This window comes from Sorex araneus, chromosome 5, assembly GCF_027595985.1.
Source record: "Sorex araneus isolate mSorAra2 chromosome 5, mSorAra2.pri, whole genome shotgun sequence".
Taxonomy (NCBI): domain Eukaryota; kingdom Metazoa; phylum Chordata; class Mammalia; order Eulipotyphla; family Soricidae; genus Sorex; species Sorex araneus.
This window is the reverse complement of record NC_073306.1, coordinates 49567689-49588692: the sequence shown is the minus strand read 5'-3', so window position 1 is coordinate 49588692 and position 21004 is coordinate 49567689. Positions and strand designations below refer to the sequence as shown.

Below are 21004 nucleotides of genomic sequence, written 5' to 3'. Positions count from 1 at the left end.
TTCTTCCATTTATATTTGGGCCACACCTGGTGGTACTCAGTGCTTACTCCTGGCTCTGAACTCAGAAATCACTCCTGGCAGGCTCTGGGGACCTTATGGGATGCTAGAGATAGAACCCAGGCAGGCCTCATGCAAGGCAAGCGCCCTATCTTCTGTACTATCACTTCTGTACTATCACCCATCACTTTCTCTCTCTGTCTCTCCCTCCCTCCCTCCCTCCCTTCTTTCCTTCCTTCCTTCCTTCCTTCCTTCCTTCCTTCCTTCCTTCCTTCCTTCCTTCCTTCCTTCCTTCCTTCCTTCCTTCCTTCCTCCCTCCCTCCCTCCCTCCCTTCCTTCCTTTTTTCCTCCCTCCCTTCCTTTCTCCCTCCCTTCCTTCCTCCCTCCCTTCCTTCCTTCCTTCCTTCCTTCCTTCCTTCCTTCCTTCCTTCCTTCCTCCCTTCCTCCCTTCCTCCCTTCCTCCCTTCCTCCCTTCCTTCCTTCCTTCCTTCCTTCCTTCCTCCCTCCCTCCCTCCCTCCCTTCCTTCCTTCCTTCCTTCCTTCCTTCCTTCCTTCCTTCCTTCCTTCCTTCCTTCCTTCCTTCCTTCCTTCCTTCCTCCTTCCTTTTCTTCTTGCCACACCTGAAAAAAATCTCAGAAATTACTCCTATCTCTGCATTCAGGGATCACTCCTGGTGAAATCTGGGGGACTATATGTGGTGTCTGGGATTGAATCTGGGTTGTACGCAAGGCAAGTGCCCTACCTACCGAGCTATTTATTTGACTCCTTTATAAAGAATTTTAAATGGGACCCAGAGAGATACTACAGCAGGTAAAGTGCCTCTTTGTATTATTTATTTACTTATTTAGGTCACACCCACAGGTGCTGAGGGGTCGCTCCTGGTGGTGCTTGGAGAACTATATGCAGTGCTGGGGATTGAGCCAGGGTCAACTGAGTGGAAGGGCAATATATTAACCCCCTTGCTATCTCTCTAGCCCTTGCAGTAATTTTTTATTTGGTTGGCTGGTTGGCTGTTTTGGGGCCACAGCGAGTGTTAATCATGACTTACTCCTGGCTCTGTACTCAGGGATCATTCCTGGCAGGGCTTGGGGGACCATATATGGTGCCAGGGATCAGATCCAGGTCAGTCATGTGCAAGGCAAGCACCCTACCCTCAGTGCCATCTCTCCAGCCCTCTTGCAGTCATTTTTAGTCCTTCTTCCACCCCTTGTGCAATCTATTAGCAAATTTGGTCAGCTCTGCAGCTACAACTAAGCCTTCCTGCACCCCTTTGTGGCTACCACCCTGGAGTATCACAACAGTCTCCTCACTGTCTCCACCCACTCCACTCTTGCTCCCTTTGGTCCTTTTTGAACCTTAAGTCAGAGAAATGTTCTTAGAAACATTACGTCTGGTTACCTTTCTCATTCTCTCTCTCAAAATTCTACAATTTAGTCTTTAACTCTGGGATATGGAAATGGCAAAAGGTTTTATACTTGCTAAAAAAAATCATCTTATTTAATGAACTAATTATTCCCCAACTCCCACGTAGTAAGGAACATTAGTTATCCTCATATTATAGGTGAAGAAGCAGAAAGTATTCTGTCTCTGAGTTATGTAGAAAATTAATGACAGAGCTGGATCAAACCCCAGTCTTTAATTTCAAGTCCAGCGTTCGTTCTCCTGAACCCCAGTGCGGTCTGGGTTCTCACATGGCTCAGCCACCCCCTTGCTGTGTGGTTTTGAAAAACAACTTCCCCTTTCTAGATATTGGCTTTCTTGCTGTAGAACAAAGAGATTGGCCACACCATGGCTCAGAGTCAGAACTGCTTAGGGGACAGAAGAAACTTCCAAACTGGCTTCACCTGCACATCTGGCCTCACTCATAACCTTGAAAACTTCCCCCATGAGCCTGTGTATAATGACACATTGACTGGTTTGAAAGAAGATTCTGGCTCCTTGGCTGCTGCTGCTGGGGGCCTGGGGATGAATTCTTTAGACATGTTCTATCATTATCCGCTGAGGATAATCCTACACTCTCATGCTTTGGGAACTAAAGACATTAGTTTGCTGTGTTTCGACACCAAACTTTTATAAGCCCTTTTAGAGTTTGTCTTCTCTTTTTCACTTTTTTTTTAATGCCAGTGGCATCACATCATAGAGGCAGCTCCCTCCCCTTTCCATGCCCCCCTACCCCAGAATTCCTCCTCACAGTGTCAGGACTCACGTTGAGGAACCGCCTGCAGACCATCCTCATGGTGCCGAAGGCTGTCACCTCCACCAACACCATCAGCACCAGCTGTACCAGGTTGGCTTTGCCCAGCACGGCACCTGCTGAGATCAGCACGGACATAGCGCTCATGACGGCCATCTGGATACTGAGAGCAGGGGGAGAGAGAGAGTCAGGGAGAGCTGAGAAGGACCCGTTTGCTCGCTCCTTCATTCACTCAACAAACACTGGCTGAGGACCTACTCAGCTTGGTACCATTCAAGAAATGGGGGGACCCAGTGGGAACTCAAAAAAATTTCCACTCCCCTCAGGGTGAATACCATTGGCCTGGCCTCTCCTTCGTCTCCCTCATCTTCTTGCCCCATCAGGCAGCATCTGTGTTCTGAGGGACTGCGCTATGCTCCCTCCTCTGTACAGAGGACATGCCGAGGCTCTGATGGGAGCATCCCGGTGAGTTGTTATGGACATTGGTTGTTCCTTCAAGGCCCCCTTCTGGGATGTGACTGCAGGATCCTGCCTCCAGCCATTCTCTTCAGCCCAATTACCCGGCTGCTCAACAGAGGGCACTCTTCCCCTGCAGCGCCCACTCCTGCCTTCTCACTCTTCAGGGCGGTGCCAGGAGTCTGGGTTTCGAAGCAGGACTAGCCTGGCTTCCAGCGCTCCCCTCTCCACTGAGGGCAGCTATTAAATCTCACCGGGTCTGGTTCTCTATCGGGAGAGTGAAAGTGATCATCAGCCTATCTCCCAGCAGGGCAAGTGTGCTCAGCACCATGACTGGCACAAAACCCTGACTCGGAAGTAGAAGTACACAGTATTGGCACTGTTACGGACGCCTTGATGAATGAGATGCGGAGTGAGGGGATTCAGGAGGAGAAAACAAGTTTTATTTTTAAGATGCTTATGATCCAACTGGGGCGACAGGGCTGACATTCATGACTCCGTGATATCATGAAGTGAGAGGAGTGTACTGGAAGGAGAGAGTAAAGCAGACTCATTAAGGAGCACTGGTGGTGCTCAGGGCTTACTCCTGGCTCTGTGCTCAGGTATCACTCCTGGCAGAGCTCAGGGGACCATATGGGATGCTGGGGATTGAACCCAGGTTTGCCACAGGCAAGGCAAGTGTCCTTCCTGCTATACTATCATTCTTACCCCAAGGAGAATTTCTCTCTCCTCTCTCTCTTTATCTCCTTCCCTCCCTCCCTCCCTCCCTCCCTCCCTTCCTCCCTCCTTCCCTCCCTCCTTCTTTTCCTTCCTCCCTCCCTTCCTTCCTTCCTCCCTCCCTTCCTTCCTTCTTTCCTTCCTTCCTTCCTTCCTTCCTTCCTTCCTTCCTTCCTTCCTTCCTTCCTTCCTTCCTTCCTTCCTTCCTTCCTTCCTTCCTTCCTTCCTTCCTTCCTTCCTTATTTTTTTGTGCCACACTCAGCAGCTGTGCTCAGGGATTACTCTTGGTTGGCTCAAGGGACAATAAAGGGTGCTGGGGTCAAAGTGGGGTTGCCTGTGTGCAAGGCAAGTGTCCACCCTACTCTACTATCTCTCTGGTCCCAAGGAAACTTTCTTTCGGGAGGCAGCAAGAAGTAGGACAGTCCACGGTGATTAAACCCCCCATTCTCCTCTGCGCACCTCACTCTGAGACCTGGTCTTTCCCTGGAAGTTGATGATGATGATGATTTTATAACCACCACCACCATAATAATAATCATGTTACAGTGATAATGTTATGGTGTTATTGAGTTGCAACTGCATCATCTCTTTAAAATTTTAATCCTCCCAATGACCTTCTGAAATGAAGCTTGATACCATTCAGCTCTTCCATTTTACAGAAGAGGACATTGAGAAGGAAAGAAGTGATTTTTCTGGTCAATGGCCGCACAGCTAATTAAGGACAAACATAAGGTTCAAACCCAGCTGACCTGTATTTAAAGCCTGTACTCTGAAGTCTGGAGCAGTCCCCTCAGAGTTTGTGGTCAATGCAGCATCTTGCTGAAGAATCAAGGATTTTAGAGTCAAGCTCAGAGGAGGACAAGGGACTGGGGGAGAAGTTTCCAGGGGCTGGGGATTATTTTGAATATGGGTTTATGCAACTTTTCACTATAGCTAGTGGGCTATGTCTTTTGAGTATGTGTTCATCTAATTGGCAAGGTTCTGATTCAAAAAAATGTATTTCCAAAAGAAAAGAAAAAAAAAGGAAAATAAAAAAAAAAGGGATGATGGGGGTCGGAGAGATAGTACAGGGAGTAGTGCTTACTTTGCTTGTAGCTGACCCAGGTTTGATCCCTGGCATTTCACATGGTCCCCCGAGCCTGCCAGGATGGACTCCTGATTACAGAGGCAGAAGCAACCCTTAAACACTGCCAGTTGTGGCCCCAAAAACAAGCAAACAAAAAAGGTATGCATTTCAGTGGTGAGATTTCAGGCCTGGGGTCTCACTAACCTTGTATGGTGGGTACTGAGATAGTGATTCGTGAGACAGTGGTGAGGAGAGCAGCCTCAGGTCTAGACTCAGGCACTTCGTGGCTATGTGGCCTTGGACAAATTACTTAAAACATTCTGTGTCTCAGGGCTGGGAAGAGTACAGTAGCCTTGTGTGTGGCTAAATTGGATTCGATTCCTGGCACCACTTATAGTACCCTGAGCATGGCCAGGAGTGATCCCTGAGCACAGAGTCTGGAGTAAGCCTTGAGCACCACCGGGTGTGACTCCAAAATGAAACAAATAAACAACAACAGCAACAAAAGACATTCTGTGTCTCTACTCATTTAAGGGGCCAGAGTGATAGTACAGCTGGTAGGGCATTTGCCTTGCATGCAGTCAAACTGAGTTCAATCCCCAGCATCCCACATGGTCTCCCAGCACTGCCAGGAGTAATTCCTGAATGCAGAGCCAGGAGTAAGCCCTGAGCATTGCCAGGTGTGACCCAAAAAGCAAAAAAAAAAAAAAAAAAGAAAGAAAGAAAGAAAAAAAGCATGTGTGTGTGTGTGTGTGTGTGTGTGTGTGTGTGTGTGTGTAGCACTGTAGCACTGTCATCTTGTTGTTCATCAATTTGCTCAAGTGGGCACCAGTAATGTCTCCATTGTGAGACTTGTTCTAACCGTTTTTGGCATATCGAATACGCCACAGTGGCTTGCCAGACTCTGCCATGAGGGCGGGATACTCTTGGTAGCTTGCCGTGCTCTCTGAGAGGGATGGAGGAATCGAAACTGGGTTGGCTATATATACATATATATGTATATATGTATGAACAGGCGATGCCTGCAGAGCTATTGTGAGGGTGAAGTGAGTCCAGTAAGCATGGTAAGGGGGTTGATTATTGCTTATATCTTTTATGGCACGGCTCCATAGACTTTTTCACTCATACCCTCTTCTGCCCAAGAATGCAGTGCAAATGTAGACTGCCAGAAACACCTCAAATTCACGACTCAGTTGATTTGAATTAATATTTCATCATGAGGTGTTTGATCATGATTTGGTAACCTTTTACTGTTACTGAATTTTTCATGACCCCCCACATTCTGTGACCACATCCATTTAGGGTTGATTTAAGGTGATCCTTAAGAAGCTAGGTTCTGAAGTGGGGGAACTCCTGGAGCTTTCAAAATATAGTATTAAAATAGCACACATCTTAGGTGTCCTTTCGTTTTGATGTTTGTTCTAAGAACTGTTTACTAAGCCCTTATCTTAGGAGGAAAACAAGGATAGCAAAGGGACTCATTCAAGGAAGAGCAAATTCAGCACATGTCAGGTTACACAGGTGAGACAAGGGAGAGGGACAGTTCTCTAAGAGGTGACCTGGCATCATCCACCAGCCTGTACTGGGAAGGAAGGATCAGGAAGGAGCCAATTGTCCAAATCTGGGGCCTGCAGTGATAGGACAGTGTGTAGGGCTTTTGCCTTGCACGTAGCTGACCCAGGTTCGATTTCCAGCATCCCATATGGTCCCCCAGACCTTGTAGGAGTGAACCCTGAGTGCAAAGTCAAGGAGTAACTCCTGAGTACTGCCGGGTGTGGCCCCCAAACAAGCAAACAACCACCACCACCAAAAACCCATTGTTCAAATCTGTGCCACCTGTCAGAAAGTGATCATAGCAGGGAGGATCCCAATGGCCAAGGATAGGGCGGGGAGCCATTTGGCTGCTTGTGGCCTTTTCTTGTATTCCTGAGTTAAGCCAGGGCAAACAGGTCCTGCTGACGGCCTGTCAGGAGAGGGACAGCCTGAAAGGTCTACAACTGACTAAGGCACAGAAGGCTGAGGCTCCTGTGACCTCATGCCAAGGCAGGAGAAAGGTCAGATCAGGCCACCTCATCCGAGTTCCCCTGACTGCCCTTTGTTACTTTGCAAGTGATTACAAAGGTTATCAAATCCTGTGGGGATTAGCTCCTAAGCTTTTTAGAAGACACAATGTGGAGGGCTTTCTTTTTAGATGGGAGGTGAGCTTTTTCAGATTGTGTTTTGTGTCATGGCACTGTGGAGGAGAAGGGAGGGTAAGGAAGGGTGATAGTAAGTTAAAATAGGATGGGTCTGTGGTAGTGCACATGCTGCATCACATGTGTGAGGACCTGGGTTTGATCTTTAGCACCACAAAAAGGAAAACAAAATTAAACAAAAATAGAAACTCTGAAGCTGGGGTTTGGGTACAGTGAAGAGGTGAACTAGAAATCACATAAAGATAGCAGTGGAGGGGCTTGGGCACTTTGGTGGTGGGGAAGGGGTTGTTGTAGCTTGTACATTAAAAATATAAATATGGCTAGAAAAATAGTACAGAGGGTAAGGTGTTTGCCCTGTAACCAGCTGACAGGGTTCAATCCCTAGCACCATATATTGTCCCCTGAGACCACCAGGAGTGATATCTGATCAGAGCCAGGAGTAAGCCCTAAGCACGGCAAGGTGTGGCCCCCAAAAAGCAAAAATGAAATAAAAACATAAAGGATAACACTATTATAACTGTAATATCTAGAGTATAAATATGTGTGTACGGGCACACACACACACACACACACACACACACACACACACACACACACAGAGTGAAGGCATTTTCACCCCTGCTTAGCTGGGTGTTCTTCAGCAGTCTTATATACTCTGAGCCACTATTTCCTTGTTTTATCTCATCCAGGTTAGATACCTATCCAGCTATCTGGACAGGTACTTCGCAAACATAATTGAGTTTAAACCTTTCAGATAGGTGGTCCTTAGGAGTAAATTGGGTGAGGGGAAGGATTATTAATCCTGGCAGTGCTATGGGATCGTGAGGTACAGAGGATTGAATCTGGGTCCTGAGCTAGCTGTGTATAAGGCAAGAACCTGGAGCGATAGCACACCGGGTAGGGAGTTTGCCTTGCATGCGGCCAACCCGGGTTCAATTCCCAGCATCCCATATGGTCCCCTGAGCACTGCCAGGGATAATTCCTGAGTGAAGAGCCAGGAGTAACCCCTGTGACCCGAAAAGCAAATATATATATATATGCTTTATATATATGTATATATATATATACATGTATATATATGTATTACATTGCTTTATAAAATCGTATTTAAGGGGGCCAGAGAGATAGCACAGTAGGTAAGATATATGCAGCCAACCTGGATCTTATCACATATGGTCTCCTGCACCCGCCAGGAGTGATTTCTTAGTGCAGAGCCAGGAGTTACCCCTGAGCACTGCTGGGTGTTGCCCCCAAACAAAAAATGAACAAAATCTTATTTAATAATAAAAATAAGACTTGAGGGAGGCTGTGGATCTGGGCTTGGGGTGGAGAGATAAAATATTGAATGCCCAGTTAAATTTTAATGTGAGGTATCCCAAACCCAATAAATAACTACCTAAAATTTAAATGTGAGGTAAGCAATGAGTAATTGTTAGTATAAGTATGTCCTAAATATTGTGTGACTTTGGAGTTAAACAGATAAGGGGACATCCAGTGTAGTAGGACCTTTCCTCTCCAGCTTTACATTTCAAAAGATCCCCCAAATGAACCAGTAGCCATCCTGTTACCTGGACAGTGTGATGATGACCTTCCCAAGTGATGACTGGTTCAGGAAGCCATCCAGCAAGACTGCCCACTGCACCCCGAGGGCCAGCATAAAGAGATTGAAGGCCACGCTGCTCCAGCCGTGTCTCCGCAAAGAGGAGGTAAGGAAGCCCAGGCCAAGGGCCGCCATAACTGCAACATCCTGGAAAGCTGCTCAGAAAGGAGATGCCAGGAGGGAGGAAGAGAGGAGAACAGGTGAAAGGGTGTGTGCAATCGAGTGTTCCAGAATGGTGGTTAGACTTAGAAGGTCACTGAAGAATGGTGAGTCAAGTTGCTGCCCACTTGGGGCGGGGCCAGGGCCAGAGCGATAGCACAGAGGGTAGGGTTTGCACATCACCAACCTGGTTTTGATCCCCAGCATCCCATATGGTCCCCCAAGCACTGCCAGGAGTAATACCTGAGTGAAGAGCCAGGAGTAGCTCCTGAGCATTGCCAGATGTGACCCCCCCCCCAAAAAAAAATGATACTATCCTCTCTGAGCCAGTTTCTCACCTGAATAGTGGGACAGCGCATAAATTTCCTGGAAGGCTGAGGTAAGGATTAGATGAATTAGAGCAGGTTCAGCTGGAAGGCATGGCCTGGCCCTTAGTAAGTGCTCAGTAAATATCACCATCATTGTTATGATTGGGACACTTACAAGGCTCTACAGAGGGCCTGGCTCACCCTCTGATCATGCTCAAGAGAAAACAAGGCCACAGAAGCCAGTGACTGACCCGGGGAGCCCAGAAAAGAGGGGGCAGGAGCAGATTCAGAGATTGTTGGCAAAAATTAAATTATTTTTGCCGAAAACTGTTCTCTCCTTTTGCTTTCCGCTGAGAGGCAGTTAGCAGGCCACTCTACCTTCCCCAAACTCAGATTCTGCACAGGGGCTGCTGAGCAGGTAGGTGATGAGATTTACCTCCTCTTAGGGAGAGCCCGGTAAAAAGGGAAAGTTTGGTTTCTTTGCCTCCATTCCAAATTTGCAAAGAGGTGAGCAGCCTGATCTTGGAAAGTAGACAAGGTTGGGGTCAGTTAGAACTGTGGTACTTTCCAACTATGCTATTTAGTATCTCTGAGCTTTGTATTTTTTTAGTTGGAGCGGGGCATGCCCAGCAGTGCCCAGAGCTTACTCTTGGCTCTGTGCTCAGTGCTTACTCCTGGCGGGGCTCAGGGGGACCATATGAGGTGCCGGAGATCAAATCCAGGTTGGCCACATACAAGGCAAGCACCCTGCACTGTATGATCGTTCTGGCCTCTCTGAGCTATAATAATAGCCCGTGTTTATCAAGTGTTTACCATGTGCCAACATTGTTTTAATTACTTTACAGAGACTATCTTGTTTAATTACCACAATCTCCCTTTCAGGACAAAGCTGTTATTATCACCATTTCATAATATGAAAAGCAAGGCACAGAGAATGTAAGCGACTTGTTGCTGTTGCTAGAGTCAAGATTTAAACCTAGGGGCTGGAGTGATAGCACAGCGGGTAGGGCGCACCGCCGACCCGGGTTCGATTCCCTCCTCCCTTCCTTCCTCCCTCCCTTCCTTCCTCCTTCCCTCCCTCCCTCCCTTCCTTCCTTCTTTCCTCCCTCCCTCCCTCCCTCCCTCCCTCCCTCCCTCCCTCCCTCCCTCCCTCCCTCCCTTCCTTCTTTCCTCCCTCCCTCCCTCTCTTCCTTCCTTCCTTCCTTCCTTCCTTCCTTCCTTCCTTCCTTCCTTCCTTCCTTCCTTCCTTCCTCCCTCCCTCCCTCCCTTCCTTCTTTCTTTTTTTTTTTTTTTTGCTTTTTGGGTCACACCTGGCGATGCACAGGGGTTACTCCTGGCTTTGGACTCAGGAATTACTCCTGGCGGTGCTCAGGGGACCATATGGGATGCTGGGATTCGAACCCGGGTTGGCCGCGTGCAAGGCAAACGCCCTACCCGCTATACTATCGCTCCAGCCCCCATCCCTTCCTTCTTTCTTGCTTGCCACACCCATGGTGCTCTGGGCTTACTTCTGCTTCTGAGCTCAGGATGACTTTTGGCAGGTTTGGGGAACCATGTGGAGAGCTGGAGATCAAGCCCAGGTTGGCAGTGTGCAAGGCAAATATGCCCTACCTGCTATACCATCTCTCCTCTGCGGTCTCCTTTTCAGAAAAGAACTCACTCAGCACCCTGCTGGAAAGCTACCTTCTTTCAGCAAACATTGTAACCTAGGTTACAATAACTCATCTCAATCTTTCCAGTGCTCTTCAGAGTGGAAGGGGAGAGAGATTTTGTCCACTTGGGAACATTGATGTAGACAGTAAACCATATTTTTGGGGGGAGATAAAAGCAGGGCCTAGGGATGTGGTTTCATGATAGCACATCTGCTTACATGCACAAGACCATGCGTTCATTTCTTTTTTTCTTCTTCTTTTTTTTAAAAATTCTTTTATTGATTCACCATGTGGAAAGTTACAAAGCTTTTAGGTTTAAGTCTCAGTTATACAATGCTCAAACACCCATCCCTTCACCAGTATTCTTCTTTTTTTTTTTTTTATTGAATCACTGTGAGGTAGTTACAAGCTTTCATGTTTGGGTTATAATCACACAATGATCAAACACTCATCCCTCCACCAGTGCACATTACCCAGCACCAATATCCCTGATATACCCCCCTTTTCCACCCTCCCCCTGCCTCCATGGCAGACAATATTCCCTACACACTCTCTCTACTTTTAGGCATTATGGCTTGCAACACAGACACTGAGAGTCATCATGTTTGGTCCACTATCTACTTTTGGATGAAATTTGCTTATAAATGGATAGACATGGAGAGTATCATGTTAAGTGAAATGAGTCAGAAAGAGAGGGACAGACATAGAAGGACTGCATTCATTTGTGGAGTATAGAATAACATCACATGAGGCTGACACCCAAGGACAGTAGATACAAGGGCCAGGAGGATTGCCCCATAGTTGGAAGACTGCGTTCATTTCTTGAGGCCACCCTACATTACAGGAAGGAGCCACAATACTGCTGGTGTAGCTCTGGGCGGGGGGTGGGGAGGGGGAAGCGCGAAGGGGTAAAAGGAAAAACACATAGAATTCAAGTTCAGACTGTTTTATCCCAGTTCTATCTTCCGATTTGGTGCAATCATATTAAATTTCCAGCATTTGACTTCATTTGTTTTTGGTGCCAGGGAGTGACCCTAGGGCCTCACATATGCAAAGCATTGAAAGAGTCACCCCAGGTCCTTGGCCCTTTGACCATTCCTGTCTAATAAAAAATGGTTTTTAGGACTGGAGAAACAGTACAGTAGGTAGGGTGCTTGCTTTGGACATGGCAATCTGGGTTCGATTCATATAATCCCCTGAGCCTCACCAGAAGTGATCCATGAACACAGAATCAGGAATAAGCCCTGAGTACCTACTTGTGTGATCCAACTGTGCCCCTCCCAGTAAGTTTTCAATTTTTATAGTTGTTTAGTTTTATAGATTTATAGTTTTAAGTTTTATAGTGTGTGACTTTGTAGGTTTCTCCTTTCTTTATCAGCCAAAAAAGGGTAATTCTACTCACTTCAGTGGGTGCCAAGAGATCTCAAGGAAGTAATGCCTTAATTTTATAGCCAGAGCTTATTACATGAGGACACTGAAGAAATAGTAGCTAGTCACCAGCACCATCATCTTTCTCACCATTATTACCACAGCAATAAAAACTTATCTGGTCACTGGTCTCTAGCTTTGATAACAAGAAGGAAGTTCCAACTTCTAGAAGTCTCCAAAGCCTAAAATAAGCCCCCTTCAATTGACTTTTAAATTCACTTCCGTACACACACTCAGAGACTTGCACATAGGGTCTGAGGAAGAGCTGATGCTCCCACCTATATAGGATGGCCCTGGCCTGTGGGAGAATCTGGTGAAATTCATGGAACACAGGGACCTACAGAGAGGGTTCCTATGTTCTAAGAAAAATGAATATTTGTGGGGAAGTTAGCTTCATTTTTTGGAACCACACCTGGCAATGCTCAGGGTTCATTTCTGTGCAGAGAAGGTTCTTCTTGGGGTTGCTAACATTCTGTCAGGAACCCAGTTGGAAGGTTGCAATGAAGATTTGGAAATAGGGGGGCAGGTGGGAAATTGGATATGGCACACCCCACTTTAAATATTCAAATTCAATCTTTCATTAAGCAGGACTAAACAAAACAGATCTGCAGAAAGATTTGTGAAACAGAAATCTTCCTATCTCAAAGATGCTACAAATGCTAGCTTTTACTCTGACAATGAATCAGACAGATGTTTGTTAGCTGACAACAGATGGAAATTTTGACTGGCACTTACAGCCATTAGTAATTCAATTATCAGTCCTCAAACACTAAAATTACACTAAGGCTGGCAGATGTTTATGTGATGTGAGACCCTCTGAAATGATTTTTCTTTCATTCATTTGACTCCCCTACCCAACTTCAGTAGCAAGAATTCATTTTCCTTCTTATGTACACCTTGCAGCAGCAGGGTACTGAGTTCAAAAACAGAATTTCCTGCATTATTTATTATTCCCACCTTCATCTCTCTTTCTCTCTCTCCAAGAACCATTGTTCATTGGGAAATTAAAAGAATAAAAATACATATATGTAATTTCATAGAATACTGTGCTACCTTTAAGAGTGAGATGTTAAAAATTTGATATGAAATTATTAAATGAATAAAATATAGATGTGTTCAAAGAAAAAAAAACAGATCTGCCGTTTTAGAGCAATGCAATATGCATACTTAGGGTCCAGACTTACTGAAAATTTGATAAATAGGGAGACACTTCTATTTTCTTCCCCTTTTACAGAAACAAACCAGCACAAAGCTGGGTGATCTTCAAGGTGCCAGCAACAGAGCTGAGTTCTGGCTTCCTGGTTCAGTGCTCCTTCATCATTGTAGGTTGTCTCTTGCTCTTGTCTGCCCTCACCTTATTAAGACGCCTTAGACAAATACCCTGTCTCAGGGCTGGAGCAATAGTACAGCGGTTAGGGCATTTGCCTTGCATGCGGCCAACCCGAGTTCAATTCCCAGCATCCCATATGGTTCCCCGAGCACCGCCAGGAGTAATTCCTGAGTGCATGAGCCAGGAATAACCCCTGTGCATCGCCAGGTGTGACCCAAAAAGAAAAAAAAATACCCTGTCTCCTTGGGGGCCTAAGTTTTCCTATCTTTGACTCTGGAAAGTGAACTTGATCTTCACTGAAAACCTCCTCTTCCTTGATTTCTGGCAGGAGGTAGATGTGAAGTTCAAGATCTTGAGAGGCTTTATCTGTCCTCTGCTACCAGATAGAGAGCTCAGGGCCTTCCTCCCCACAACTCTGCCCTGTCGTTGAGGGAGGAGCTGTGCCTCAGACAGTGGGACGACTAAGCCAGTTTCTGGGAGTAGTTAACAGAACACACTTCCCCAAAATGGATCTGCAAGTAGCATTTGGCTTCGTGTTCCTTCCTCATGATCCCCTCCTGGACTCCAAGCTTACACCTGCTCTTCCCTGATTCTTTACCCTGGACCCTTACTTCAGGGCCAGGTCCTAGTTTAGGTCTTATTCATTCCCACCTCTCAGAGCTTCTCTGCACCCCACACCAGCTGCTGGGGTGATAAGCTAATAGACTCTAAGGTGTTCATGGGTGATAAGGGGCAATCATGCTACAGGGCCCTGATGACAGGGCCTCAGAGGGAACTCTTACTATTTAAGGAAGGCCTTCAGGAAGAGAATATGAAAGTCCTATGACTTAGAGAATGGAAAATCTAACCTAAGAGTCCAGCTCTGTAGAGTGAACAGTAATTACCATAATTGTAGCAGGCTCTTAGAATACCCAGAGAAGCCTTTGAGTGTCTGAGACTGTTCCAAGTATCAACAGACTTCAGACTTCACTTGCTAGAGACTCCTCTACTAGGTCATAGTTTTTTGGGTTATTTTTTAAGGGGGTTCTCAGGGTTACCCCTGGCGGTGATCAGAGATCACTCCTTGCAGTGCTCAGGGATCATATGCAATACTAGGAATCAAACCTGTGTTGCCCACCTACCCCTGTACTATCTCTCCAGCACACTACATACTTGTTATTCCCATTTTACAGATGGAGAAAGGGAGGCACAGAGAAGTGCTCTGCTTAGTTCATACACAGTTGGTAAATGGAGACTTTGAATCCTGGCAACTTGGAATTTAGCCATGAGGTCATGCGGTCTTTCCCTAAAGTATAAATAGTGTAAAATTGAAGAGTGTGGACCCATGACTCAAGTTGTCAGGCTTCAGAACTTAGCTCTATCTCTGTGTCACAGATTCTTATCTTTAAAATGGGCATAAAATAATGACACCTCCATGGACTGCTGTAAGCATTCTGTTCGCTGTCCATATGGATCACTCTATCTGGCACTGGAGGCATAACAGCTATTAGTAACTATTATCCCATGCTTACCACTTATTAACTATGAATTTGGGTAAAACTGTTCCCCTGTCTTCCATCAACCCTGCCTCTTTGTTTTACCCACCCAGGCCCCTGTCTTTGGCCTGTGGAAGCTTTAGCACCAAGCTCTGACAGCAGGTCCCCCAGGCTCTGGGATTGATCTGCCCCCTATATTTTCCACAGCCACAGGCTGGGAGCATCCATGGAGCCCTGTGCTCCTTCCCTTCCTGCCCCAGCCCCTAGACACATAAGTTCTACCCCCAACTCCCACTTCTGTAGCACCCTAAAAGATAAGTGTCCTCATCAGTGTGGAGAAGCTAAGCCTAGGAGATGGAAGGTCCCAAATTTGGAGTAATTAATTACATATTACTGGAAAAGCTCTTCTTGTCTTTTAGTAATTCTTATGGATGCTTCTGAGAAGTATGGGGGGAACTGGGTTGTATTTGCAGTACATTATGGACCCCTAATTTGGCCACCCTAGGGCAGGCTCTATGACAGATTTTATAGTAATGTCTCCCAATGAATCATGCTTTCCAGGATAGAATCTTTGTACTTGGTTTGGGTCTTGTGATTTGCTTTGGCATATGGGATCTTAGCAAGCATGATACAATTTGAAACATGCCTTAATTTGGGTATTTGGCCTTTCTTGTTGCATTTACTTTTATGCTTCCATGTAAAGAAGTCTGGGATAGTATGTTGGATTTACATTGCCTAGCTGATAGCCAAGGTCAGGTACCAAACCCAAAATAAATTTATCTGAGGCTACTCCATATCTCTAAGTTGCAAATGCATAAGTGACTCCAGGTGAGACCTATAGAAAAACCATCCAGCTGAGCTCAGTCCACCTCTAAATAGCCACAGAATCATAATCATGGGCCAATTAAGTGGTTTCGACTTTAAGACTGGAGGGGTTGTCATGCAGCAATATAACTTGACACTCTGCTTCCCCTAAGCATCTCATAGCCACCTCAACCCCCAGGCCAGAGTGCCTACATCGCTGCTCATTTATCCCTGGGCATCTTTATAATCATTGGCACCCCTGGATACCAAATCACATGTCTGAAGTCATCCTTGACTCCTCCCTTGTTTTCATCAAGTAAGATGATTTTATCACTTAAATATCTATTAAATCTCTCTTTGCTTCTTCTCCACTGCCTGCCTCAAAACATATCCTCGAGACCAGTGGTTATGCGTGTAGAAAACCACCACCCATCAGAACATGCTCCAGAGAAGCCAGAGAGATAGTACAGTAGCTAGGGCCCCAGCACCCCATACGGTTCCCTGAGCACTGCCAGTGGTGATTCCTGAGTGCAGAGCAGAACCAGTAGTATTCCCTGAGCATTGGCTTGTTCTGCTCTTCCCTCACCAGAAAAAGAAAAAAAAAATCTATTGGAGTTGCTGAGAGACAGGAGTTGTACTTACTGTTTTACTTTCAGCAAAAAATGATAAAGCTTAGTGATCATTAAAGTTAAACTATTTGGCAGTCTTTATATGTGTTATTTCCTCAATTGCTTCAAACAACATAATGAATTATGTACTATAACTATGTGACAGAGGTTGAATCCTCTGTGGCAGAGAGAAGTTGTAATTTGCTCAAAGTTTCACAGCTAAGAAGAAACTGAAGCAAGATTTAAATTATTCCTGCTGTAGTAGTTACCCTTTTGGGTACATTTAGAGTGAGTTATAGGGCTTGGTAAGACAGACCGATACGGCCCCAGAGTTTCTAACTAGTATGTGTGGACTGAGACCCTGGACTCTTGTTTCTAACCATCCCCACGGTCTCAATACTAAGTGATTGGTCTGGTGACTATACTTTGAGAACCACTGATTTAGGTTCTTTTACCTTTAAAGACACATGGTAAAATTCGCAACTCTATAAGTATTAAATATTCAGCGACCTCCACTCACTTGCTATGTCAGGCCACTTTAGGTCACTTAGCTCTGGAAGTTGAGGGAATGTCAGGTCACTGGGAAGGGAGAGGCAGTTGACATGAATTTATCCATATTCATCATGTTGCAACAAATGGTGGTGTTTTTTTTTTCTTTACTTCTGGAAGTTTTTAAGCATCCATCCACAAAATTACAGAAAATAGCAAGGTGAACGTCATGTATCCATGGCCAGCTTTTATGACTTTCACAGAGACCAGTCATGTTTTTATTCTTCTCCAATTTTTTTTCTTATGGCATAAAGGAAACCCTTGACATGACTCCATTTCAATATGCACAACTAATAGATAAGCCTTTAGCAATAAAACCACTGTATTACCACATCTAACAAAACCAAGTTTTTGTATATCATAGTGATCAGATTTCCTGATTGTCTCAGAAAAGTCTTTTTTAGGATAGGCTAGTTTATATAATTTACTGTAGTTTATAAGGACTGGATTAATTTGCCTAGGTTTTTATTTTAAAAAAATGTTTTTATTGAATCACTGTCAGATAGTCCCTTACAAAGCTGTTCATGATTAGGTTTCAGTCATACAATGTTTCAACACCCATATCTCCACTAGTGTACATTTCCCAGCACCAATGTCCCCAGTTTCTCCCCCATCACCCCCCATCTCCCCACACAGTCTGCTTCTATGGCAGACACTTTTTTCTTGCTCTATTCCTCTCCCTCCCCCCTCCTCTCTCTCTCTCTTTCCTTTTGGGCATTATGGTTTGCAATACAGATACTTAAAGGTTATCATGTAAATCCCTTTACCTACTTTCAACACTTAGTTCTTATCCAGTGTAATTTGCCTGATTTTAAGTCAACTAAACTTCACAGAAGATGTGGCTTAAACAACTCCTGCCCCCCAAATAATGGCAGCTATAGAACTGAGCTTACCTTGGGAGGGGGATGTGTGATGTGTGGGGTACTTGGGACATTAGTGAAGGGAAGAGAGCATTCTGGTCATGGGTGTGGTGTTGAAATGATGTATGCATAAAAAGTATAATAAACAGTATTGTAAATCAGGGCACCTCAATAAAAATGGTTAAAAAATAAATAAAAGAATGGCAGCTGAGGGGCTGGAGCAATAGCACAACGGGAAGGGCGTTTGCCTTGTGAGTGGCCAACCGGGGTTCAATTCCCAACATCCCATATGGTCCCCTGAGAAAAAAAAAGAATGGCAGATGATCATACCAGAAAAAAGAAGTGTCACTCACACTCAAGGTTCAAGATTCAAAAAAATGTCAGTCTAATCAAATCTCATAAGAAATCAACCAAAATAATTTAAAATAATTAAGAAGACACTGAGGAATTATTTACTTCCATTATTGTTTATGATAACAATGAACTTTGCCCTGAGATTGACACTGTTCATGATCAGTTTGAAATATTACATATTTCATTTCTATCTGGAGTGATAGCACAACAGGTAGGGCATTTGCCTTGCATGCAACTGACCTGGGTTCGATTCCTCCATCCCTCTCAGAGAGCCCGGCAAGCTACTGAGAGTATCTCACCTGCACGGCAAAGCCTGGCAAGCTACCGTGGCATATTTGATATGCCAAAAACAGTAACAACAAGTCTCACAATGGATACATTACTGGTGCCTGCTCGAGCAAATCGATGGACAATGGGACGACAGTGCTATGACAGTGCAGTGCTATATATTTTAGTATAATGTAGCACAGAGGGTAGGGTGTTTGCCTTACACACGGCCAACCCAGGTTTGATTCCTCTGTCTGTCTCAAAGAGCCCAGCAAGCTACCAAGAGTATCCCGCCTGCACAGCAGAGCCTGTCAAGCTATCTGTGGCATATTTGATATGACAAACACAGTAACAAGTCTCACAATGGAGACGGTACTGGTGCCCACTAAAGCAAAATCAATGAATTATGGGACAACAGTGCTGCAATGCTATAGTACAATGTGTAAATTATACTGTAAAAATGCAATAATACTTGAGTATGGTGCACAATTGAAAAATGGTGTGTACATCAGAAAAGATTGAATTTCTCTGGTCCATACTATTCTGGCCCATGCTTCTGATTAGATCAGCAGAAAAAAAAATGTCGGGGCCGGAGTGATAGCACAGCGGGTAGGGCGTTTGCCTTGCACGCGGCCGACCCGGGTTCGATCCCCGGCATCCCATATGGTCCCCCAAGCACCGCCAGGAGTAATTCCTGAGTGCAAAGCCAGGAGTAACCCCTGAGCAGCGCTGGGTGTGACCCAAAAAGCAAAAAAAAAAAAAAAAAAAAAAAAAAAGAAAAAAAAATGTCAAGCTCCTTACTCAACTCAATATATCTAACCTGCTTTCTTCTTTTTGTTCCAATACGGTAATGTCAAACTTAGTTTGGTCCACTCTGATGAGAGTATATTAACTGGTTTCTGCTCTGTTTTCTATTCCCTCCATTTTCAAGTGCTTAACGCCTACTGAGTGGGACAGTCACCTCCCTCCAAAAGCCTTCCCTGCTACTAGCATTTCCTTGCTTTGGTTGTGGGTCATTCTCTGTGTTTCCATATAAAGTGTGTATCTGAGGACACTTTATGCCAGCAACATAGTACAGAAGTAAAGAACACAAACTCTGGAGTCAACCCGCGGGGATACTGAATCCAATGCCAACTAGTTATGTGACAAACATTTCAACCTTCCTGTAAAAGGGGGCCATGAAGCACAATGGTACTTGGTACTAGAGTGCATGGAATTAAAGACTTGACAGCCTAAATTGAAATCTGTGCTGTTAATGCTGAGTGAACTTGGGAAAAAAATCTACCAACCTATGTGTCTATTTTCCTCACATAAATACATAGATCATAGACCACTGACCTGGGTTCAATCCCTGGCACCCAATGTGGTCCTTTGAGCACGAGCATGAGTGATCCATGAGCACAGAGCCAGGAGTAGGTGCTGAGCATAGCAGGATGTGACCCAACTTCCCCCAAAGAAAATTAGTAGTACTGTTCTCACAGCGCTGTTGCAAGTGTTCAGTGTAAAGCATTCAGTGTTAAGTTCACTGCCTGATATATAAGAACTCGATAAACATTAGCTTTAGTTAGCCTGTGTCTGGATCCTAGATTGGATGTCATGGACTGTTGAATGAATGAATGAGTGCATTGTATTCCATTGTATTGGATTGAGAAGAATTAAAATAAACTGCCATAAACTAACATTGTGTGGAGACCCCACTAGTCTAGTGCAAAGGGTCCCTCTCTGAGCCAGTCATTTAGTGGTGTAAGGACTTTCTGTCTTTTTTGTTGTTATTGCTTTTTTGGGTCACACCCGGTGATACACAGGAGTTACTCCTGGCTTTGCACTCAGGAATCACTCCTGGGGGTGCTCAGGAGACCATATGGGATGCTGGGAATCGAATCTGGGTCAGCCACCCAAGTGGCCAAGGCAAGTGCTCTACCCCCTGTGCTATCACTCCAGCCCCCAGGACTTCTTGTCTTAAGTCATCCTTTGTCCTACTTTCCACTGCTGAGTCCAGGGCTGCCTTCCCTTTGCTTCCAGTTAACTAGTCAGTTAACTTTGCCTAGGAACAAGCAAGCATGCAACCACAGTCAAGCTTCAGCTTTGTGTCAGGGATACCACCCAAGCAGGTCTATCCAATATACAACTTATGGCTTAAATGTTGCTTAAGCATTTTACTGAGATGCTTAAGAATTTGTCTCATTTTTTTAAAGACAAAAATCATACAATGGTTGAACATTGTATATTAGATGTACAATGAACCTCTAACTTCTCTATAATTGTTCTCATTAGATTCTGAGAATAATTTTAGCTGCATGATAAAAAAATCACTGTTCCATACTCCTCTTCAGATATACCTTTTGGTTCTGGATACAGGGAGGGAAGGGGCAACAGGCTAAAGGAAGGTGAAGGGACTGGACATATAGCTCATACATTTGCCTTGCATGGGAGAGAGGAGAGAAAGGGGGAGGGGAGGGGAAGGGAAGGGAATTTACCCAAAAGGAGGATGATACAGAAGAATGAAAGAAAGAAAGAAAGAAAGAAAGAAAGAAAGAAAGAAAGAAAGAAAGAAAGAAAGAAAGAAAGAAAGAAAGAAAGAAAGAAAGAAAGAAAGAAAGAGAGGGAGAGAGGGAGGGAGGGAGGGAGGGAGGAAGGAAGGAAGGAAGGAAGGAAGGAAGGAAGGAAGGAAGGAAGGAAGGAAGGAAGGAAGGAAGGAAGGAAGGAAGGAAGGAAGGAAAAACCTGATAACATTGCGAAATTCCTTGCTACTAGGACCAGAGAAATAGTACAGCAGGTAGGGCATTTGTCTTGCATGCAGCTGATGCAATTCAATCCCCAGCGCCCCATATGATCCCCTGAGCACTTCCAGGAATAATTCCTGAGTGCAGAACCAGGAGTAACCCCTGAGCACTTCCAGGTGTGACCCCAAAAAACAAAAAAAAATGGGGGGGGACTGGAGCCATAGTACAGTGGGTAGGGCGCTTGCCTTGCATGCGTCTGACC

At 45.1% G+C, this 21004-nt stretch overlaps 1 protein-coding gene across 2 annotated transcripts in view; it reads right to left on the bottom strand.

The window, feature by feature from the left end:
• RHCE (Rh blood group CcEe antigens) overlaps positions 1-21004 on the bottom strand; it is a 43573-nt gene that overhangs the window by 21881 nt on the left and 688 nt on the right. For both annotated transcript variants that reach the window (XM_055139135.1, XM_055139136.1), the window contains exons 2-3: positions 8194-8380; positions 2204-2354 (exon numbers count right to left, since the gene is read on the bottom strand). In XM_055139135.1, the coding sequence (XP_054995110.1) occupies positions 2204-2354; positions 8194-8380 (338 nt within the window). The remainder of the gene's footprint in view (positions 1-2203; positions 2355-8193; positions 8381-21004) is intronic.